General features: G+C 29.7%; 4 protein-coding genes and 1 pseudogene across 4 annotated transcripts; 2 read left to right on the plus strand and 3 right to left on the minus strand.

Annotated features, from left to right (window-relative positions):
• Positions 1–2,686: 2,686 nt before the first annotated feature.
• On the minus strand, positions 2,687–3,538 carry LOC114389636 (kunitz trypsin inhibitor 2-like). The gene has a single exon (XM_028350351.1). It carries the CDS (start codon positions 3,493–3,495, stop codon positions 2,851–2,853), a length of 645 nt encoding a protein of 214 aa, XP_028206152.1. The 5' UTR covers positions 3,496–3,538; the 3' UTR covers positions 2,687–2,850.
• A 5,895-nt stretch (positions 3,539–9,433) lies between these two features.
• Positions 9,434–10,261, minus strand: LOC114390046 (annotated as a pseudogene).
• Positions 10,262–12,481: 2,220 nt separating this feature from the next.
• On the plus strand, positions 12,482–13,360 carry LOC114389445 (kunitz trypsin inhibitor 2-like). Its single transcript, XM_028350122.1, has one exon. The coding sequence runs from the start codon at positions 12,516–12,518 to the stop codon at positions 13,128–13,130; it is 615 nt and encodes a 204-aa protein (XP_028205923.1). The 5' UTR covers positions 12,482–12,515; the 3' UTR covers positions 13,131–13,360.
• Positions 13,361–14,950: 1,590 nt separating this feature from the next.
• LOC114389563 (putative GEM-like protein 8) lies at positions 14,951–16,982 on the minus strand. The gene is made up of 4 exons (XM_028350263.1): positions 16,782–16,982; positions 16,615–16,680; positions 16,221–16,495; positions 14,951–15,594 (listed from the first exon to the last, which is right to left on the minus strand). The coding sequence occupies exons 1-4, from the start codon at positions 16,867–16,869 to the stop codon at positions 15,412–15,414; spliced, it is 612 nt and encodes a 203-aa protein (XP_028206064.1). The 5' UTR covers positions 16,870–16,982; the 3' UTR covers positions 14,951–15,411.
• Positions 16,983–18,392: 1,410 nt separating this feature from the next.
• LOC114389671 (DNA-directed RNA polymerases II, IV and V subunit 12) lies at positions 18,393–20,652 on the plus strand. Its single transcript, XM_028350402.1, has 3 exons — positions 18,393–18,543; positions 18,685–18,777; positions 20,375–20,652. The coding sequence occupies exons 1-3, from the start codon at positions 18,504–18,506 to the stop codon at positions 20,395–20,397; spliced, it is 156 nt and encodes a 51-aa protein (XP_028206203.1). The 5' UTR covers positions 18,393–18,503; the 3' UTR covers positions 20,398–20,652.
• Positions 20,653–24,973: the final 4,321 nt, after the last annotated feature.

Genomic DNA, 24,973 nt, shown 5'->3' on the forward strand with positions numbered 1-24,973 from the left:
TCAGTTTAATATATATAAAGCAAAGCACTGTCATTTTTGAGTTTTTGAAATTAAACGAATTAGATTTGTTGATTTTATCACTAGCATCCAGAAAACCTTCCACGAAGTTTCATAAAATAATTAATCTCCTTGATATTAGTTGTTCTTCTAACATGCTTTATAACATGATTTTTTTTATCATGATTTTGTAATTTTGAATAAACTTTAATCAATGATAAAATGTGTCTAAAAAGTATGTTATTTGTATTTTTCGTAACCATTTTTATACTAAAATAAAATTATCAATTTAGAAAACACTCTTTTCTTTCCATCGGTTAGATATTTTCAACATTCTTTTTTTTTTCTCTCTGAAAGATGCATTTAACATTCTATTTTTGTAATGAGAAAAAAAAAAAAAACGTATCTGTCAACCATTTCAAATTAAATTTCTTTGTTTTCAAATGTATACTTTGATTATCTTAATTAACTAATAATTTGTTTAATTTAAAAATAGCTTTACATAAAAATTTAAATTATTTATTCTAAATTTATTTATGCATTAAAAAATATTTTTATTATAAATTTTAATTATATAAAAATAAATATTTATTACGTGTTATGCAAGAATATAAAATATTAGTTTATTTCATTAAACTAGTTTCAGCAAGTTTAATAATAATGCTTTTTGAATTAAACCAATGGGTTTATTGTATTCGCATCAGCATACATACAGCTAACAACTCAAGCTTGGCATAGCACAAATGTGACGAGAGATTGTTGCCTTCATTAATTATGCCAATTTTTCTGCTACAACGTCAGATTCTTTAGCATATGAGACTTTTTATATATAGTTGAGCAAATACAAAAAATAGCATAGCATATTACTATTAGCATAATCAATATTGTCCTTTAAAAGATGCAACTCTCACCAATGTTCAATGATAACTTGGCAAAGTAGTTTCTACATTCTCCCGGGCATTGATTTCTTCAATAACTTTCTCTTTTTTACAAATGGAAAATTGTGTGTTATGTAGTCATCAATCTTTGTTAATGTCATCAAATGGAAAATTGTGTGTTATGTAGTCATCAATCTGGATTTCCTGCATATTAATCACAATATTAGTACATAATTTTTTTGCTAAAATCGCTGCTTGAAGGAAAAAAATCATATTAAGCAAGAAAATAGTTCTGATAAGCATTTGAAGTTGCATTCTCAATTCCCCCCTCCCTCCTCCCTTCAAAAATATCTCTTTCACAGACATTTGGCACACTTTATAATGAAAAACAAGATTAGGTCACAAATACCAGCTATATATAGACAGCACATCCATCTCATGCTAAACTTTGTACGCTGAGATTTTTTTCTTGTGATAATGATAACATGAAATTGTCCTCCGCTTCATCATAAATAAACAATACAAGTGCAGCAGATGGAAGTAAGAAAAAAAGGGCATACAGCAGGTAAATCAACATACACTTTGACATTCATAGTCAAAAACATATACAACTAGAATGAGAGAGAGAAAGAGAATTTTCTGAGGGTAATGCTGCTACAAGAACTGTTTACCTTTGCAAAAACTCATTTTTGAACCATAGATTTACCTTTGTATCTCTGGTGTCAGTTCAAATTTCAAAGCATTAAGCATATTTTCTGCACAAATCAACATGAAATCTAATGGTTCTTCACGTTTGTTGTCTTCTCTCCTTAAGTGTTTGTTCATGTTACATTACTAAATTTCTATCTTCTCAGTAGAGTTATTCTAATCACCGGTCAATGAACTTAATTATCTATGCAACAAAATGACCTTTTTCAAATAGTCATAGAGAACCATTTATGCAGAAGGTAGACATTGCCGTGTTTCAGCTTAGAGTGAAAACGTATAAAGTAGTCAGGTTCAGATGAGAGGAAATATTCCGGGTACTGATTCTGTTACCTTGTTGAGATACTTCTTTACTTTATTTTGAGTTTGGATCAGTAAATGAAGTACTAACTAATGTTACTTAATGAAGTACTAACAAATATAAGAAAAGTCGTACTGTTTAATCTATGTCGGCGTAAAAAACCACACTAGTATTCTTTTTCAGTTTAGTATAATTTAAAAAAAATGGATATATACGAATAGTTTCATTTTATAAATTTTCAACTTGTTTCTGTTGACTACAATCGTGCGCAAAGATATATACGAATTTTGTTTTTCACAAGTTTTCATAAGAAAATAGAGATATCCGGCCTTGGAATTTGTTAACAATATAGTTTTGCTTCATAATCATATCTTAGTATGAAAACTTAAAAAACACTTCATCAAGAATACTAATTAAAATTTGTTTTGATATTTTTTTTAATATTTTTATTGGGCGAAGTTTCAACTACGTATAGAGTGTCTTACGTAGCATTTTTCTTAACATAATTTTTATGATATTTAATATAATAAAGAAAATGTTAAAAGGAAAAGTGCTAAGCAATGTGCAGCTACTAAGCCCTTGAGTCGTAATAGAAATAAATGGCTTTAGATAAACTTCATTAATGATATTAGAGATCGATCCAATCATGTAGTCTTTATTATTTACAAAATAACCTGCTTACTAATTAACTACCTTCCCTGTTTTGGAATTTTGTGATTAAATAAATATTGCACCCAAAAGAATGATATGGACAAAAATAACTTTCAAAATAATATCTAACAAGCAAAAATGGAAATTGAACAAATTAATCATCAGAAGATATCAATACGTAATTTATTCATACAAAAATAGAATATGACAAAAGCATCAATTTTATTCGTGCATGATGATGATGCTTAATTTTCCAGATGAAATATCATGTTCTCATTAATTACATATCTTTTTTCATGCATATGCATTAATGAAGCTTCAAGCAGATGGCTGGAACCTAACTTTGTAAGGCTCATCAGTGAGAGCCACGCGCTGGTTCCCATTACTATCCCTAAACACCCCAACATTCCTACACAAAGGCTTGCAGAAGTTGCACACTGTGGGGCAAAACACGAGCTTGTAATCATCATCATACTCCTCAATCTTGAACCAGTTGTCGATGGTATCCTTGCCAGGGTTTCCCAACACACCACCAGTGGTCACAAACCACTGTCCAGTTGAATCATCAAAGGCATCTAGCTTCCAGACCGTGGACTCACTACAACTTGTGTTAGTTAGGGAGGTTTTGATGTTCAAGTCAGTAGAAACCCTAATGACCCCTTTTTTAGGGTTAACAAGTTTGAATGTGACTGCTAGGCCACGGAAACCCTCCACCACCGCAACACTAAGAGGGCAAGTGTGGTTGGATGACCTTGCTATGAGAACATAGCCACTTCCAACCACACACGGCCCACGCCCATCACATGGGGTTGTTGGGACCGGTCGGATATAGTAATCTACGCCAGCTCGAACTTTCTTGCCTTCTGTGTCAATCACTTGTCTGGGGGAAGCATCTGCTCCTCCAAGCAAGAATTGGCTAGAGAAAACAAATAGAAGTAGGAATGCAAGATACATAAACTTCATGGTTAACCTGTATTATTTTAAGTATGTGAATGTTAGAACTTTAGAGGAATATATATATATATAAAAGATTCAAGTTATAGTGATATTATCAATCTAAGGGCTCGTATTATAATTGATGTATAAAAAAGATAAGGTCAACGATTTTGGCTAACTCGTATAGTGATATTCTTGTTAAATAAAATACAACTTCCAATTCTCCACGTCTAGCTGTCAGCATTGATTGTAATATAAGTAATGGTTTGGCACTTCAGCCAGCCTGCATTCGTTAATCTTTAATTGATGAAAAGGTCTATGAATTGGTAAAATTTGTTTTGCCTTCTGAACATGATGGACTCCTAGCAGCCGACCCATTGCACACTTCAATTGAAACATTTCAGCATCTCCTAGCTAGGTTTTCTTTAGTTTCCTTTTTCTTTTAGATTTATTTTTTGTCTTATTCTTTTGAGTAATGGATAGCTTGCGGTGTTTAACACAGTATAAAGACCCATTTTTTCATAATGAATCATTTTCTAATTTTCACTTCCTTTGTGAGAGGTTTAAATTATATTATTCATTTATTTTAGTTCAAAAAATACATGTCAATATAATTAAAATTGATACATATGATGCCATCCCAGGATTACTCAATAATGTAAAGTATACATTGCACGAATAGTGTATATATGCATATCCATAAACGCGCTTCAAAACCGAAAAAGAATTAAAAAAATATTGTAAATTTTAAAAATGGAATAGAGGCGGGATCATAAAAGATAACAGTTTACTCAAAATTCTATTAGATAATCATGAAAAGCGATTGAGAATATTATAAATATTTGAATGGATTTTATAGTCAAAATCTGACAAAACAATGTTTATATACCAATACATTTAAAATTATTTTAATCATATTGTTGTCCATGCCTTGCATTGCATGGGAACACGTTAGCTTTTCTATTCCCCTTTATTATAGATTGGCATTAAACTTCAAGATAAGGATTGGAAGGGATTTTGACTTATCAAATTCGTTGTCGTAAAGTAATCAATCAACCAGCTTCTTATAATTTTTTGGTGATGAATCAACCTCTTTATATACGATATGATTTCGTCATCATATCTAGATCAACCTAGTGAATGAAAAGACAGTGAGTGAATATTGAGCTCAATTATTTTTATATTTGGAGACAAAATCAGTCAAAATTATATTAAAAATAAATTATATTGCCTTCAGTCAAGATTAACAAAATGAAAAGTAAAAATAATATGAAATGTAGTATATCAAATGTACGTAAACTATAAACGTACAAGTAAACGATAATTTTCTTAAGAAAATTAAAATGTTAAAAGTGAAGTATTAAATTGTCCATTTAAATTAAAATGATAAATTATTGAATTAAACAGTAATTAAGAACAATATTAAAAGTAATAAAAAATACAAAAGTAAATTATATATAAAAGGTTAAAATATACTGTTAGTCATTAATATTTATGATTATATTAATCAGTTTAGTCACTCTATGCAAGAAAATATACAATTAAAATTATAATAATAATACATATACCTCCATCTATTTTAAACATCTCACAAACACTTTTCATTTTTCTTTATCTTTCTCTTCGGTATCACATTATAAATCCTTTCATAGTTATAATTATTTTTCTTTTTCAACTCTCTCTAAGTGTAAAATAATCATGGGTATTCATCAAACATTTTTCTTACAATTAATACATACAATGTCTTGTGCATTGTGGGAGCATCACATTCTGATACAAGATTACAAAGCATCGTTCAATTGTGCATTTGTCGGTTAAAAAAAGTATATATTTAAATCAAGCTTTAAAAATAATAGAACCACTATTGGAAGAGTGGAGAAGCTGCTAGAAATTTTACTTTTTAGATTTTCTCCACCAGCTTAGAAAGAAACATGTAGAAACTATTAGTAGCTAATTGGATTGCATCAACATTTGTTTGCCTATAAAAGGCCACCATCATGTAACATTTGGTGTATGAGTGAAATCAATTTTAGTTTGTGAAATTTAAGTCTCTTCCTCCCTGTGTGTGATTGTATGGAATTTATTTATTCTCTCATTTTATCTTTCATAGCGTAAGTGAGTGTGTGTTTGTGAGTTTAATTTTGTGTGTCCAATTGTTAACATTTGGTATCAGAACCACAAAGATATGGTAGTAGTGAGAGAAAAAACAAATAGTGAGTGTGTGAGGAACAAAAGTGTTTTCATTGTGTGTTAAGAAATAGAGAGTTGGTACAATTGAGAGAAAGATGACTACCAATTACAACATTGTTTGGTTTGGTCCCAGGATGGGAAAATAGATTTTTACTACTAGGAAACTTTGATGAGAACATATTTGAGAGTTCACAATCTTTGAAGTTTTGTTGGGACAGGACTAGCTGAAGGAGCTGATGATACTGCTTGGAAGAGAGATCAATTGGCAGTTTCCCAAATTCAACAAGGGGTAGATTTTTCAATTTTTGAAAAAATCATAAATGCCAAAACAGCAAAAGAAGCGTAGGATATCCTAAAGTTGTCCTACAAGGGAGTAGAAAAGGCACAAAAGTCAAAGTTACAATCTCTACAAAGAGAATACGAAAGGTACAAAATGTTTGACTCTGGATTTATAGAACAATATTTTTCACGTATTACATATATGGTTAATAAGATGATGGTGTGCGGAAAGGACATCCCAAACAATAAGGTGGTAGACGAAATTATACGCACCATGATGCCAATGAAGTACAATCATGTGGTGACTATGCTAATCCAGTCCCATGACATAAATATCATGACTTTAGAATTAACCTTGAGTTGTAAACGATAAAAAAAATATTGTATTATTCTTCTATTGGTTATTGAAAGTAAAAGATGTTACTTCACACTATCCGGTGTTAAAGAGTATTGTTAGACACCTACTTTGATAGTTGATAATAGATTAATTATGATTAATTTACTATCGATTTAGTGTTGAACCTACGAGATCACACACACAAAATGGAGTATTCTAATCTTATTATATTTTAGTGGAATATTATTACATTTTTGGTTAACACCAAGAATATAATTAATATAAAAAAAAGAATATTATTTTATAAATATAAAACTTGTCCATAAGATAAAAATAATATTCTATTGTTTCATATCATATATTAGATCATACAATTAATTATCGTAATTAATCATTTGATTAATTATGAATTATCTTTGTCTTATGTCAAGAAGTTTCATAAGATAAAGAGATATGAAATAGTTTTATTTTTATAAAAATAAAGAGATATAAAATTATTTTAAAAAAATCTTTTCTTTTATTTTCTTTTTGAAAAAGTCTCAAACACATATCTTTTAATATTATAAACAGAAACATCTATCCCAGAGAGCAAAGCATACCAAAATTAAACTAGAAAAATTAAACATAGTTTTAGAGCTGTACAATAGAAAGAGGATTTACTCCATAAAATTTCACTCATCAGAGAGTTAATATATACTTAATATATACTAAATACTTTTACGTAAATATCAAAGGATAGTTGACATCCATAATATTACGGAAATATAATGATTATCGCAACAATAGTTCCTCTAATTTACGGCATTATATTATATTAGCCAGTCTTATAAATCAATTATTACGGAAAATTTTTCAATGATTATCGCAGCCGTAGGTCCTGTTATGTACGGCACTCTTTTCAGTTTTAACCATGCATATATAAGCATAAGGTTATTAATGTCTCTTACCATGCATAAGTGCTTAATATAATCTAAATTTATAATTCTCACATTCTTAAAGTAAAAATAAAAAAATATTTTTATTATATATATATATATATATATATATATATTAATTTTTTTGCAACTTGAGGTCTGGAATATTCTAAAAATGTTATAAAGAACATTTTGGTGCGCTATAGGAGATGATCAATCTCTTAAAATTTCTTGAGTTAGTGGTAAAGGATTTGGTACTATATTTAACTTGATCTTTTTAGCTAAACAGAGGTGATGATCCTTTGTTGATTATGACGTTAGTTTTCACTATTAATATAGAATGTTTGCCCATAGATGTTACATGGACTTCATCTAGCTCGGTCTGGTGGAGGGATATATACTTGATAGAGATTGTTAAAGTGTCACCAAAGTTTCCTTAGAATATGTTTGGATGAAGGAATTTAAAATTCTGAGAAATTTTAAATTTTAAGAATTTTAAATATTTCAATTGAAATTTTTTTATTTTTAAAATTTTATGTTTGGATAAAAGAAGTTAAATTATGAGGGTGAAAAAAAATGAATGAAAAAAAAAGAAAAAATATGATTGTGTGCTAGTTATACGTGTTTCTTTACGCTTTTAATTTTTCATCTTTTAAAAGAAAATTGAAATTCCAAATTTTTAGTTATCCAAAATTCTGTTTTAAAATTCCAAAATTTTAAATTCTTAAAAAAAAAACATCCAAAGAATTATAGAATACAAAAATTTAAATTGTCTTGATAAATTATTTTCCTCAGTTAAAATTCTCTATCCAAACATACTTTTAATGTATTTTTAGAGAGGTCAGAAATGAGAAACAGATTCGTTTTTGGCATGGAATTGTGATCGATCATGCATGTGTGGCTAAAATGGGTGGGTGGACTGATAAAATTTGGTGTTGGTTATGGAGGTAAAGGATAGGTCTTTTTTGTGTGGGAAGAAGGGCTATTGGTGGGTCAGGTAAATGTCTTGATCGAGCTTTGTTTCTTTGTGTAGAGGCTTGTCCCATCAATGCGTACGGAAGGAGAATTCATCTGCGGTTTTTACAATTAAATTAACGTATACTTAATTTTACATGCTCATCTGATATTAGGGAATTTGCAATCTTCCCATTCTGTTACTTTAAAAAAAATAAAATTGGAAGAGTTATATTCCTCTCAAAGTATTCGTTTTATCTTTGCGAATTATTCTCTATAATTACAAACTCAAGTTAATGTGTAAAACAGGATTTTTATTTCAAGTGCAGGGTATATCTTGTATGTTTTGCTTTGATTTTGAGCAGTATAATCATCACCTATTTCTATCTTGACTGGTGAAAAATCAAATTTTTATCTCTTAATGGACTTTGTAATTGTATGTGTTTGAGTAACTGAGTAAGTGTACCCATTGTACTCTGTTTCGTATAATATTTTGTTTATAAAAAATTGCTTATTGATTTGGACTCCATAAACAGATTAAAAACATTGTTGCCAATTCATATATGTATCAATGCATAAAAAGTATATATCTCTGGCATCATATATATGCAGAGTTAGTGCATTCATCTTAGGAAAATTCTTTTTAAAAATCGATCTTTTCCCCGGAGAAAATGTTTGAAAATACCTCAATAAGTCTTTAACAGGCAGTAATAAATCAACAATATCATTCCATTATTTTTTTAAACATAATTTGCTGTAAGATGTATATCTGATTTAAACTACTAGCAATAAAATTTAATAAGCGCCATACACGACATATTCATTAGTGGAAGTATTTCCATTAATTAATCGTATATCTCACTGACATCAACTGAAATGTAACTAATATAATCCCATATGTTTTTTTATAAGCCAAATTTTATTAATAATCCCATATATTTTGGTGTTTCAAATTATTTTTATGTGTTTGTGTTTAAATTTTGTTTGGTACAAAAATAATTACCATTATTTAAAAAAATAATAATTATCATTCATAATTGATAATACATATAAAGTTATACGTATTATCAATTATCAATTATAAAGTAATAGGATATTTTGTTAAAGATGATAATATATATATATATATATATATATATATATATATATATGAAAAGTAATTAATGCATCATTAAACATATGTGTGATTCTTTCATCTTAACCCGAAATCTCGAATTTAAATATCTGTGTTAAATACTGATAATTGATAGTTGATGTAGATTTAAATGAATACCTAGGATTTAAAATGTGATACTAGAAGAAATATATCATTTGTTAATCTTATATATTTTGCATTTACCATGGAAACCAAACGCGAGGATCCTGATAAACAATGAAAGAACATCCTTATTAAAAAGGAAATACACTAATTCAAATATCGATCAGTGAGAGCTAGACGCTTGTTCCCTTTCTCATCCACCAACATTCTTGCAGAAATGCTTTGGAGATTTCACCACGCTGGGACAGTGGACCAATTTGTAAGCTCCATCTTACTTCTCAATCTTAAACCACTTGTGGATGGTCACAAACCACTGTCTCTTTGAGAAATCAAAACTGTCAAGCTTCCACACCGTGGAATATTGGCGGGGACAATTAACCAACTAGTGCAAGCAGAGAACTTGTGAGACACGAATGATCCCTTTCTTAAGATTAACTTGTGAGAATGTCAATGGCAAGCCATGATATCCATTCACAACCACAACATCAAGAGGACTTACAATATTAAGGTTTTCCAACATTGGCTAGGCCCAGGCCTGCCCCAGGTTTATATTTGGTGTAGGGAATATATGGAATAACATAATAATTGGTTCCAACTCGGAGCTTCTTCCCTAATGTGTCAACCACTTGCTCGGGTGAGGCTTCAACTCCTCCTAGCTAGCATCATTGTGCTCTTCATTGTTTTGTATGCTTTTGCTTAATTTGTGTTTTAATTGATATGTGACAGATGAAGCTGATAGCAATTGAAGACCATCAATTTATATATAGATAGAAAGCATATGGTTCTTATCTATGGGTAATACCCCAAAATATGGGTACATACATAATTTAGGTCAACGATTTTAACAATACAATTGGCCATTAAGTCAATGTAATCGCAATTCCGATAAAGAACTCATCACCTTCCCAAATCCCTAGGTGTTCGTTACTTATCTTTATTTATTGAAGACATCTTCTTCTTTTTCAGGCAAGTCATTAATGTTATAAGGTTTTCGATTTATTTATGTTCACTAATATATATTTAGTTTGCCATCACTCGTTTGACCAATGTACGTACGTAGAAATGTTTGATAGACACGGCCAGAAAAAAAGATTGGAAACTTCACATAAGAAAAACAAAATGAATGTAAGCTATACAATATTTGAATCCTTATACTCATACACGGTTTATACCTCAGCACATTGGTGGCATTATTCGTTTATTAAGTTGACCAACAATTGGATATATGACATTTTTTTCAAAATCTATTCAAACTTAGGAATTCAGCATATACAGGGGTGCGAATTAATCAGGCTCATGCTGGTTCACGCACCAATTTGATCAGTGGAGGACCGTTGATCTTAATTACGGGTTTTTCTAAATTCTAAACAATGAAGTATTAATTGCTCAAACGTCCATCCCATTTCAAGATCGATGCATAAGCAAATGGAAGAAAGAGATTAAAAAAAATTGAGTAAAAGAGATAAAGTTATAGATGTGATAATAAAAATAAAATAAAATAAGAAAAAATGAGGTAAAAGTGATATATATAGAAGATAAAATAGAAGTATGAAAATAATAAATCATAAATAATAGACTGTACCGCTGACTATGTGGACTTTTTTTACGTGAGATCGCAAATTTTTTTGGAGAAAATAGTTATATATAAGTTACAAGGATGATTATATAAGCGATAAAATGATGACTAACAATTTCTGTAAAACATTTGATTCCTTGGGATGCTATAAATATTTAGAATATTTTATTTACCAAATTATCTTTTCTTGAAAACGCTGACACCATTGAATCTGAGTAACTTTGTCCTCTATTTTAGGCTATTTGTCATTGAATCTGAGTAACCAATTCGATCTTTTCATTTATGAATGTGAGATATTCAGAGGGAAAAAGCTTATTTTCATTTATAAATAATAGTTAAAATTATGAGTACTGCTATTGAGTACGATTTATTTTTTCACGAAATTCACGAACGTATAAGCGGACTACTGTTATCCTTTTTTAAAACAAATAAAAAATCAAAAGTTAAAAAAAGTATAAAGTTCGTTTTTATGGAGAAAAAAACACGCCTTCGTATACTGTTTTCACGAAATGTACTTCACACTAAACAGTATAATCCTAAAATTATTACTTTAATAATACATGTTAAGATAATAATTTAAAACTTTAATAAAATAGATAACTATATATCTGTTCATCTACATCAAATTAGTTCCGCATAACAAGTTTAAGATGGTCCTAGTTGCCTAGATCTCTTTTAGAACCAAGGGACCAAATCTGAAATCCAATATTCCACATAGATCGAGTATGCAGCAACTTGCTAATTTCTAAAAATTTCCATAGTCTCGTGACCCTATTAACTAAATTTATGAGATAGAGTTTAGACAATTTAATAATCCCATAACACTATTAATCACATCTACAATGATTTAACATTTCATTTATTAGCTAACATAATTATGATTCTGTTTGACACGATTTCAAAAATGACTTTTGGACACTGATTACAGTTTTATACTTTGAAAATATAGCTCCAATTAAAACAGTACGTATATATAGATGCATAAAATTAAATATACAATGTATGAAGGAAAAAAAAAAACTATCGACAATTATTTCCGTCTGTCATGATTTGAAAATGACTTTTGGTTTTGGACACTGGTTATATAGTTCCTTCACGATGAACATGTGTAAAAAAGTTAGCACATTACTAAGAGATAAGGATGTGGGAAAATACATTGCACACTGATATATCATATATGTCTTCCATGAACCCATGTGCTCACTACAATCAAAGAGAGAATTTATATTAATATAATAAAGATTTTAAGTATGACCCACAACCCACTCCCCTATGTCATCATTCTCTCACAAAAACATTTTATCCTTATACAAATTGAATAATAAATCCAAGAAAAAAAAATCATGTTTCCTTTTATCTAAGTTTAACTCAATTTATAATTAAATAAAACAGGTAAATTATTATAAATTTTCCAATATTTGTATTTGATTTTTTGGAATAAAAAAATTTCATGTTCTCTTTTAAGCTATATAAATAGAGGCTACTCTTTCCTTATCTTTGTACCGATCAATTAACAACCATATCTATCTATTGAGAAACATGAAGAAGGTTTCACCCTTAGTATTTTCCATTCTCTTTTTGGCCTTCACCATAGAACCCTTTATTGGCATTGCTGCAGCAGCACCAGAAGCAGTGCTTGACACCTCAGGCCAGAAGCTGAGAACAGGTGTCAAGTACTACATTCTGCCAGTGTTCAGAGGCAAAGGTGGAGGCCTAACAGTTTCAAGCAGTGGCAACAACACATGCCCCCTCTTTGTGGTGCAAGAGAAGCTTGAAGTCTCAAAGGGCACCCCAGTTACCTTCACACCCTACAATGCCAAAAGTGGTGTCATACTAACCTCAACCGATCTCAACATCAAGTCTTATGGGAAAACCACCACTTGTGACAAACCCCCAGTGTGGAAGCTCCTCAAGGTGCTAACTGGGGTGTGGTTTTTGAGCACTGGTGGTGTTGAAGGGAATCCAGGGGTTAACACTGTTGTCAATTGGTTCAAGATTGAGAAGGCTGAGAAAGACTATGTGCTTTCTTTCTGTCCCTCGTTTGCACAGACTTTGTGCAGGGAACTTGGGTTGTATGTTGGTGATGATGGGAACAAGCATTTGTCTTTGAGTGATAAAGTTCCATCCTTCAAGGTTATGTTCAAGAGGGCTTAATAAGTTCCAACCAAATTAACGCTAGAATGAATAAAACTAGTCAAATTAATCAGACTATATAGACGTTTCTTTTGGGAAGGACATGATTACATTAATATATAATAATTGTGCTGCACAGCATATGCACTTTGTTGAAGTGTAAGCCCTTCCTTTGGTTCACATTTTGTGAAAGAAAAAGTTAATTTGATCAGTGATCAATAATGAATAACCTTTATCATCTTATTTCTTTATCTGTTTCGTGCTCAACTTTCTTACAGTGTTACCAGTTTGTGTGGAAAACGAAATAAGTGCTGCATTTGAAACCAGCGACCCTGTAATAAGGCTTAAATTCGTAACAGCCAACTTTAGCAAAAGTTATTTATAATTAAACTTACTTTTGGTATAAAAAAAAAAAAGAATTTCTCGTACTTTTATAATCACATCCATTGTTATCATTGGATTTTGTGATGAGAGTGATATACGTACGGCTTTATAGTAATAATCATCTATTCCACCACTGTCTCTATGTGAAATAAAATATATTATTATATTAAATAAAAAGATATTATATTTTAATGTCAACTCACGGTGTCTATTGGAGATTTGACACTATTAGAGTGTTCGTTTAACATTTTCCTTTTGTAATACTAATAATGTAATGTGACTCTGGATGGAACACTACTTCCACAAAGCCTATCTCCATTCACTTCAAACATATTAATGTCTTCTCATAAGACCGTACTGGATTCTTTAATAGAGTTTAATTTCTATGCAACTATAATGTAAAAAATTAATTAGAATTTATAATATGTATGATTTTTAAAATAATTGTGGTAAAAATTAATAAACTTATCATATGAAGATTTTTAATTAAATGATATGTAAAAAAATTTATACTATTGGTGTATAAATTTTTTTGTTTCTACAGATTGTGTTTTCTGAATAGTTTTTTTTATTAATATTTATATTAAAAAAACATTGATTCAAGTTAGTATTCAAGCATTTCTTATCACTCCTAATATCAATCCCCTGAATCAAAATCCTAACTAGTTTATAATCACTCTAAAGTTTCTCAATCTTAAAATCCAATGGTGATTCTTTTAGCCTTCAGGACATAGGTTGCTGCCTTGGAGACCACAGCTAGTGTCTTGTTCTGTGTTTAAATCAAACCGGCAAACCCATCAAGCTTTTCATGCAGACTATATACTACAGTGGAGAAAGCAGCAATAAAAAAAAGCTTGAGTGAAAGATGGGCAAGGCATTCAGATTATTGGAAACTAATTGATGACATCTTAAGATGAGTAGCACTAACACAATCTTCCGGCCATTGTATGTAAGCATTACTTGACAACACCAAGTGGGCAATCCCTACATTTTCAATATTTGGCATATATGAAAATGAAATGATGCATATAAGAGTAGCAATTTAGCATGTGCATAGACGGAAACCAGACCCACAAGGAGTGATAACCCGGTTAAAGACCATTATAGTCAACCTAATGGTGAGAGGTAGAGTAGTATGCAAAAGCTCTAAGTTTAAACTTTGTTACCATCATTGTAAGTATAAAAAAAATAGATAACTCAGTTAATTTAGAAAAACAAAAAATAAAAACAGCAAGCATTTGATCAAATTTTCACGTCAAGATACATAAAAAACAACTAAAAGTTTCACGTTTGAGTTATGCAGACGTAAACCTAACACGCTTTAAGTTGTGAGACAAGTATTGTGAATGTGCGAGCTTGATCTCCTACAGTGCGCTCCAGCTCTTTCCCATTGTCTTATTCTTAGGCTCTTAGCCCCGGCTCATTCCACCATACCATAAGCCTATCTTTTTTAGGGGTATCAAAATCCAAATCTATTCCATTACATGTACAGTGACAAGACTTTAATTACAAAAATATTCGCTTCTAGTTCTAAGTAATATTCATAAAAAAACATCTATTAAGAATCTGACAAAAAAAATTATATATATATATATTTGCAATAGCACTACATTTAGCATTACATGTGCTTGGCCTTCATTAACGACTAGCTGTTGTATTCTGATTTTCTACATTTGGTCCCTATTTGACACGGTTCTATGCCATGTTGCATTCACCCACTCCCACGATGGACAACACTGATGTCTTTTTCTGTGGCATGTAGCTAAGTCACTAGAAGCTGTTAATCCCCAAGAGATAAGGGATGAAACTATTGCAGGACAGGCAACAAGCAAAAACTTAGAACCTCACATTGCAAGACATCTCAATATTCACATTAATATCTCAAAATATCTAGGAACTTAACGATAATTTTCTCCTTTCAGAATTTATTGGCCATGGAAATAGCCTTATTGAGATGCTTGAGAGCTTTCTCATACCGCAAAAACCCCACAAACCAAAATTCAGAATCATCCTCAGTCACTATCTCTATATACTTCTGTTCTGCCTTGTTCACATTCTGGCTTTCATTGACCTCTTTTATTCTCCCTATTGGTATCAAAACCTGCATACATAACAAGAAGCACCTTCACATCAGAAGAATGAAATAGATAAGAATCATATAAAGTCATAATAACCTTGGGAGATCCACAATACAAAAACTTAGCTGTTTTAGTTAAAGAGTCCAAGGCACCCTATACTAGAATCTCATACTTCTAATGTGGAACTCAAGTCTCATATCTTAGTGTTTTTTTTCAAGTCATAAAAAATTATTTCAGGAAATTTGGGTTTGAGAACCAAAAATTCTCATGTTTGATATAAGTTTTAAAAATTATTCTCAGGCATTATTTATTTACTAGAATTTATGTATATTACACATTTTTTTCCTCTTTCTAAACCCATGTACCAGGTATATCATTCCTATTTATTTACAAGTCATATTAACGCATGCTGCTTGTTTGAAGCTAAGAGACATGGTGGAAGGCTATGATACCAATTGATAAGAATCTTGGGAGAGTCATACCATAAAAGCTAGCTATCATAGTTAGACAGCCCAAGACCTAATAAACCCCACCTAGAATCACATACTTCCCGTATAGGACTCAAGTCTCATACCTTATAATTGGATCCTAATATATACTAATTAATTTGAGCTTAAAGTTGGGTTGTGTTGTAGCACATAAAGCCTACCTTGTAAGGTGCCCTGACTAACTCTCCTGTCACAGAAGAGAAGGTTATGGGCCTTTCACTGTAAAATGCAACCTTTGCAGTTGAGACAAAGAGAATTCCAGCAATAGGACCAGCTGTGGTATATAAATAACACTGAGAGGCCTTCAACAATTGCTCTTTTTCTTGCATCCCAAAAACACTCTTGAAGATGTTCCCTCTTCCTCCTTCTTGTATAATCCTTGCCCCCAAACTCAACTTACCCTTCAGAATCTCAGACAGATTAGGACCCATTTTTACTGCAGTCATACATACATGCATACAACAAATAGTGAGTTAATCTAATGTTCAATAGAATTGATCACACTTTTCTTATAATGTTTCATGTTATGTTGTGATCTTTCAACTTTGAAATTACCATGGTTATGAATCCTATGTGTAAAATTGCTGCTTTTTCCTGTGCCCTTCGCGGTAATTTCTTTATCTGCAGTGGGTACAAGAGAACCCTCTTAAGTTTTGTTACTGGTATAGTATTTGTGTATTGGTGTGATGCCTAAAACCAGAGGAAGAAAAGTTGATTCTTACCTGTGTTGGTGTAAGTATAGCCATCAACAGAAATGCTTTTGTGTAGTAAATAGTCATCGTGCTGTGGAGAGGTATCAGAAGACTTCATAATTGCGTGTAATTTCAGAAATTTGATATTCAAAATGGAATTCTTCAAAATATTCTTGGAATTGTATTGGCTATAATTCTTGTGAACAAAGCCTTATATTATAATTCTTATTATAAATCAAAATACCACTTGGTGTGCTTTGTAGGACAAAATCTTATCCTAATTTTCCTAGAACATGCATATTGTTTCCGGCTAATCACTGGGTTGAAATTTAAGCCGAATGAGCCAATTGGAATAAAACAAAAATCCAAGTCAAAGAAAGTTGGTAAAGTCTTTGTATTTGAATTTGATTATCTATTTAATGGTCAGTTGACCTAAGCTTGGCCATCGTTGACTATCTAGAATGAACAGTTCTTCCATGCTTTAATTTGAAAATCTAGAAGAAAAAAATGCTCAAATTTCCATCGTGAAATTAAATTAATCAAGTAGTAAAATGTGTTTATATTCAATTTTTGACAATATTCAAATTTCAATCCATAATCACGATAACATTTAGCATGCCTTTGATCCAAGTGAAACTCGTTGAAGTCTCTAAATTAAAATTTTAAATTAAGTCTTGTAGATAGAAAAAGTATAATTAAAAGTGAAGACATATTAGAAGTGATTAAGTTCTCAAGAAAGATTATTCTTGAACATAAATAATAGATATTTCACACTAATAAGTAAAAATAGTATAGTAATATTTAGAATCTTTTGTTGTTTTTAAAAATTTTAGATGTAAAAGTATAATCACTCTTTTATTAATTGCTAATCAAGAGTCATTTTCTTAACATAGAATACATCATTACAGATGAAGTATTTTCCATGGCATTGTGTTTCCATTTTAATTAATTTATTGGATATTTTTCTCCATCTTAATTTTTTACAGCTTCTCCATTTTAACTATGCACTTATATCTTGTGTGAAAATTTCGTTAATTTTTCTACCACTTTGTATTATTACACCTAGATATAAAAGGAAAGGAGAATCACATGTATACGATTTTTATGGAGAAAATATTTTAATTGATTAAATTTAATCTGAAAATAAATGTTGCTGAATTTTGGAGAAGTAGAAAATTGTACCATCAATAGAAAAAAAATTGAAAGTAATTAATTTCAGCCTGTTTTAAAATATTAAAAATAAATGTGTCTCAAAGAGAAAATGAATACAATATATAGGAGATTATCACAATTTCAAGAGGGGTAACCTAAAAAATATATTTTATTTCCTAAATTGAATAAAAAAAATTAAATTTGACATTAGTGCTGCAATATTATTTTATTTTTCAATTTTGACCATTCAACATTAATTAAATATTAGTCAATTGTGACCATTCAAAAAAATTATGTAGGAATAGATGCAAAAATATTTATGAATTAATTGTCTTAAAAAAATCTATGAAAGTTTTTTTATATATCAATTTATATTAAAAGACAAAAATAACAATTTTGTAAAAAGAAAATACAAAACAGAGAGACTTCTCGGTTTTGGACATGTAAGTTGCGAATTTGGGCCCCTAAAAGCTGAAGATGAAGCCCAATCCTTCGTTTTAAAGCCTCTGATTCTGAGCCATTTTACATTTTCTTCGTTGAGCAGAAACCTAAAGGCTAAAGCCTAGAACTTTCTTCCTTTACACCTCGCTGGAACCAGCGATGGATCCTCAGCCCGAGCCTGTCAGCTACATATGCGGAGGTTTCTTATCTAATCACAGCTCTTTTTGACCTAATTGCGTTTTTCGTTTACCTTTTTTGCCAATGTTAAAAGTGTGTGTTTAGGGTTTAGGGTTTAGGGTTTTAAGAGTGAAATGTGATTTTGTGTTTGTATCTGTTGCAGATTGTGGAATGGAGAATACGCTGAAGCCCGGTGACGTTATACAGTGCCGTGAGTGCGGTTACCGTATTCTTTACAAGAAGCGCACTCGTCGTAGTAAGCTTTAATTTCATTAATGCTCTGTTTTGTATATAATTTATCTGCTCCGTTCGTCAATGATGAGTTATTCTTTAGTTTATTCGCTTATTTACTTTAAAATACTGAGGTAATTAGTAATTGTTATTGCTGTTGGAAGTTCTCTCTGTTTTTTTGTTTCTTGTTGATAGCGGTTTGGTTAGAGAAGAATGTGAGTTTAAAACGAAGTCACTGATTCTAGTTGATCGCTCCAGTCCAGTGTGTAACAGTGTAGAGTTAGAATATAATGAGTGAATGTAGTTTATTAAACTACCATTGGCTGAGTTCCTGATCACATGGTAGTAGTAGAGCTTCATATGATCTAGAGGTGGATGCCTGTCACCATTGGACTGTAACTGTAGTGTAAATACATATGTTTCAATTTGGAAACCTATCCTGAATATAATGAGTGAACTGAATGTAGTTCATCTCAAACGATAACATGTTTGAAGTTTGAACAATGAACTGCTCGATCTGTCTAATTGTGATGGGACTGAATGGTATTCTTTGATGAAGCAGTCCAGGTTTATGCTATCTAGAATCAACCTTTGTTTCCAATGTATATGAACCTTGTATTTTCCCATTGACCATAAAAAAAAAAAAATTAAGTTGCCATTCTACCTGATAAATACATGAGAGATACTTGATGTCCTGAACTGCCAATAATTATCTTTGTTGTTAATTAAAAATACAAACTAGAAGTTTTATTAGAGTTAATTAACATGTGGGATAAGTGACTTATTCAAGGTTAGTTTGTAAGAGATAGCTTTATCTGCTAAGGGATATCTTGATCTCTGCAAATAAGACTCAAAGGAAAGAGAAGAGGAAATAAGGAAAGGAAAAATAATGACGAGACGAGAAAAGACTAATTAATGCTTATTTATAAAATTGTCGTTGAAGTCTTTGACGATGCCTTTCATTGTGATAGAGACAATCTGCATATAAAGAAAACATTGAGGGGTTGTGTTATGACTATCCCCTGCCAACAAATAACAGAAAAGAGTTGTGAAGGGTATCTGAAGGTGGATTGCTTTATGTACCAGCTTATTAATGAATGATTTTGAAAGTATTTCTGCTTGGAAATGCATCAATATCACTTAATGGGAAAATTTGGTGAAAAGGGATACTAGAAGACTACAACTGTTAAATTAGGCACAATGTGATCTGAATTCTGACATGACCATTAAAACTGGAACTCTATTAGTAAAAGAAATCTTGAGTTCTGAATTTTAGAGGAGAAAGAGGACTTCTTCGTAATTTTTAAAAATTCAGTTAAATCAAATAATATTAATAATAATAATAATAATAATATATCCAAGTATCCAACAGTAAATAATAATAATAATATATCCTAGTATCCAACTATAAAGAGGTGCGTCATGTTATGATGTGCATATTGAGTATGGCTCGTTTTTGTCATGCCTCGGTATCAGAAAATTACCAGATTCCTGAAGGTTTGCCCTGTTGTGCTGTGTGACTTTCTTACATATGCTTAAAGCTGTGACTTCTTTTATGTTGCACCTTCTACATATATGCAATTTACATACAGTACTCTAAAAAATTTCTGGTTTTTATGCAGTTGTCCAGTACGAGGCACGCTGAAGAAAACAGCTATAACGTTTGCAAGTAATTTCCATGAAGAAATTGTTACTACATCTGTGTTGTGTGATATTGAAGAACTACTTTTAATTCTACAGTAGATTGCTTTTTGGGTGATGTTTAGCAAAGGATAAAAACTTTGAAATGTGAATATATTACAAACATCCGTGTTTCATTAGTTTGCAATTTTATCCCTACTATGGTTAAGAAAAAAGTTTCATCTAAAAGGATTGGTGCTCAAAATGGATCAACTTGCTATGTGTTTGGTGTTTTGGTTATATAGTCTGCCCACCCAAAGCTTCAAACGTGGCTTGTAAAATGAGTTCCATTCAGAAATAGTAACATATTTTGGCCAAGATATAGTTTAGAGATTATCTTAAACCATAATAATAAATTTTTTTATAAAATAAAAATTTTGACAAAGGATAATGAATTATTACACTGGAAATAATAGATACGTACATAGTATGCCAATAGGATAGTGTTATTTTCAAGAATCGGTATTCGTTTAAAACATAAAATGGTTTTACCGTTTTTTTTGTTTTTTTTTTACAGAAAAATGCTTATGGCAATTAATTGATAATCAAATGTTCAATACGAATATTACAAGTGGAAACATGATTAAAATCAGAGACCAGATAGAAATGTCTTGTCCCTTGATAAAAACAACCTTCTAAGATTGATTACAAGATAATAGCCTCTGACATTCTTTTACTATCGCTCCATTCCGAGGTTTTATAGTTTTTAATCAATATTTGTTAAATTATGTTGAGTTTCTTAAAATAGGAAGTCTTTTTTAATTCTTCAAATAAAAACTTATTTTTTAGTCTTAAAATTCAAAAAAAAATTAGTTCTTCTGTTAGAATTTGAGAGGTTAAAAGTAGTAAATTTAGTTGAGAGAAGAAACTAAAAGGAGTATTCTTTTTTATTTTGAAAGACTAAAATATAAAATTTTAATTTGATAGACCAAAAAAATAGACTTCATAATTTAAGGAATTAAAAATATTAATAAGTATTTAGTTAATGGTTCATAAAATCAAGCTAATAAAATAATAAATGTCAATTTAGTTCTTATATTAGTCAATTAATAAATGATTAAATTAGCTTTTATATTAATCAATCATGAAAGTGCGATTAATTAATGAAGCAACGGTTTGGTCCAATGTTAGTGAAATTGTTTAATGACATGGTGAGATGAATTAATTAACTTTCTGATTTGGTTAATTTTTTGGTTGGAGAGGTTGAGAAGAAATCTGTCAGAAAAGTTTTAAATTGGTGTAATTGGTATATTCTCAAGAATGTACCAAAAGACTGATATGGTCCCATTCCCATGTTCACCAATTTACAAAAGCCAATATATATTTGCTGGCGGTCGACAGAAATGATTAAAATGAGCATGGTCTGTTCGATTAATTCCTCATCTTTTGTCAGTTAGATTACCTTTTTTTTTCCCTCTATAGAAACTTTTTCATTAGACAAACTTCTATGATTTTTTTTTTCTTTTCATATAATAATTATTTTCAAATGATTTTCGTGGAATAATTATTTTCAAATGCTTTATTATTCTCTAATAATTTGTATAATTTTTTAAATAAATCAAATTAAAAACACACACGTGCGTATATAAAAAAAATTAATAAAAGTGTGCAAATTAAAAATAATAATCTTAACATATTTAGATTTCTCATAACATTGACATAATTATCAAGAATTTTTTTTTATAATAAAGAGGTGTTTGAAATTTTTAGTCGGTACTTGATTAATATTTCTCCCACCATATCAACCCATTTTTTAAAATTAAATTTAACATAAAATAGTATAACATTATAACATAATAAATTAAATCATATGGATAAAAAATATAATCAATTAGTCTTGCTGTTAAATTTTTTATCATTAAATTATAATATTCAAAAATTAATTTAATAATAATTTATATTTTTTAAGATTAATTTAATATTAAATTATAAAATTTAAGAATTAATTTATCATTAAATTATCTGTAAAACTAATATATCATACTTTTTAAACTTTCATAAATTAATTTGTTAGTGTCTCATGATTTGAAACATAAATTTGATTATTTATGCTAAATCATTTAGATATAAAATTCTATTGAAAGAGAATCAAATAACATGATTTTTGGGAGGATAATACAAAAGGGGAAAAAATCATATATTAACCGTCCAAAAAATGGTCCCAGTATGGATGGCAGCATCAACTTTGAGAAAAGGTCCACATAATCAATAGGGTAACCAATGCAGGTTTTTGTTTTGGACCACAGGCACTGACCTACTTAACTAAAATAATAACTGCACTACCTATCTTGTTATGATAATGGAACATGGGGATTAGTCTGCCTTTTTGTCATCCAATCAGTCCTGGATTGTGTGAAGATAAGCTTCTTCCTAATACCCATCTGTCAAATGGAAGATTATATTTTCAATTTTAAAACTACTATTCAATTGAATCTTAATAACTCATATTAAGTTTGCAATAAATGTATCATTACATAGCTTAATTTTGTTTCTAGTCTTTAAAATTTTAGGTGAATCTAATTTTTAAAAAAAAAGAGTTGTACCGCGACAAATGCTTTCAAAATTAAACCAATCATTAAATTGATAAAGGAACAAATTCATAATTTTTAGGTAAAGATATTGAATTTTAAATGAGATACTTCTTGGTGAACTTCTTGTTGACTGAAAATAGAAATTTTAAATGATAAAATTATTTATCTATTAATAGCTTAAAATTTTCCAATATCATCATATTATAAATTATCACGTATAATAGATCTATTAATTCTTATAATAATTGATATCATCATAAAAGTTATGTAAGTTATATTAATGATAATTTTTTATTTTTTAATTGATTGATGATAATTGTTAGATAATGTATAATCATTAAATTCATTTTGAATTCTCAACCAAGAGTGAAGTTTAGAGTTCTTGAATTTGTGTTATTCAAACTATCTTACTATATTTCCCAAATTTGAAAATTCTTATAACAAACTATCCAAACACAATAATTTGTGAGATAATTTTAAATACCTTTCAAATTTTCTTTTCGGGCTGTAAATCTCTTATCCAAACACATTGTTAATGACTTTAAAAAATTAAATTATATTTTGATCCTTAGTTTTTTATTTTAATTCTTTTTTTTAATAATATCTATCACTTGATAAATAGAAAGATTTGATAAATATTAATAACTCTCAAATACAAATCAAAACCAAAAAATCCATTAAATAATGAACTATTGATTCTAAGTTATCTTTGATCCTTCTTTTTAAGGAAAAAAATTAATACTGGCTTAAATGGTTTAGATTGACACATTTCAAATAAAATTAGCATGTCAGGTTTTTACTTTTAACATAATATTATTTTTCAATTAAAATATAAAACACAAAAACAAATTAGACTTACATTCACGTACACATTCATCTTCGTCACTGCACTAGAGGAAAAAAAACCCTAATATAAGTTGTACCATAATTATGTCTTTAATTTGTTCACATTGTATGTCTAATCATTTTTCGTTTTCTTGAGTCCCAAAATGCATGTCATTCACTCGATCATCATGACTTATTTGACGCCTTTTTTTTCTGGAGTTTAATTGGTATCGCATGGAGTTGTTAATCCTAATTCATAATTTTTTGACATTTTGGGCGTAATTCCTAATATGTGCAGTGATTGTGAAATCTGTCTTCAATTGTTCTTGAGTAGTTTCATTTATACGTGTGGTTTGTTGACAACATACCCGTTTAAATTATCAGAACAAATCAGAAATTAAAAACCAACCAACATGAGAAATATAGATCCAGAAATCACGATCAAGATATGGATTAGAAAATTCTACGACAAAGCTACACTAGATTTGAGAAGAACATAATACTGAACCAATTTGGATTTAGTATTTTTTTTTCTTCTTCTGCAGAGATGAAGATTACTACCTGGAAACGGAAATAATATGTTTTTTTTTTATATTTTCTCTAATTTAATTGAATATGTTTATTTTGCTGAAAATAAAATCCGATGTGATAATTTTTAATTGAAGTGTATCGATTTGAATCATTAACTATTATGAAGGGCTATAATTTGTGCACTTTATCTTCTAAAGTACAGCCCGCACTATAGAGGAGATAATCGGATATTTATATGATTATAAATAATATATTTAAGGTATTTTAAAATTGTAAAAAAATAATTATTTTATTATGCGCTGTACATAGCTACATAAGTTTCAGATTGATATTGTCAAATAATAATTGCATAAACGCAAAGTGAAAAGTCATATAAGTTAAGTTAAAGTGGGGTCAGAACATACATCGTGTTTGTCATGATCTTCTGGCCTTTCTTGTAGTATCAGAATGTTTATTGACCTCATCCATCTCTTAGAGGAACCATATAATATAAAACAAAAATGAATAGCATTACCCAATTGGTTGAAGTAAAGTTTGTCTTTTTTTTTTAAGGTTAAATGTTCTATTTTTCTATTTATCTTTTTTTAAGTTTATTTTAATTTTTTATTTTGTTAAATTTTTTTTTTATTTTTAGTTCAATTTATTTTTTATTTT

The sequence above is a fragment of the Glycine soja genome, chromosome 16 (genome assembly GCF_004193775.1).
Source record: "Glycine soja cultivar W05 chromosome 16, ASM419377v2, whole genome shotgun sequence".
NCBI classification, from domain to species: Eukaryota; Viridiplantae; Streptophyta; class Magnoliopsida; order Fabales; family Fabaceae; genus Glycine; species Glycine soja.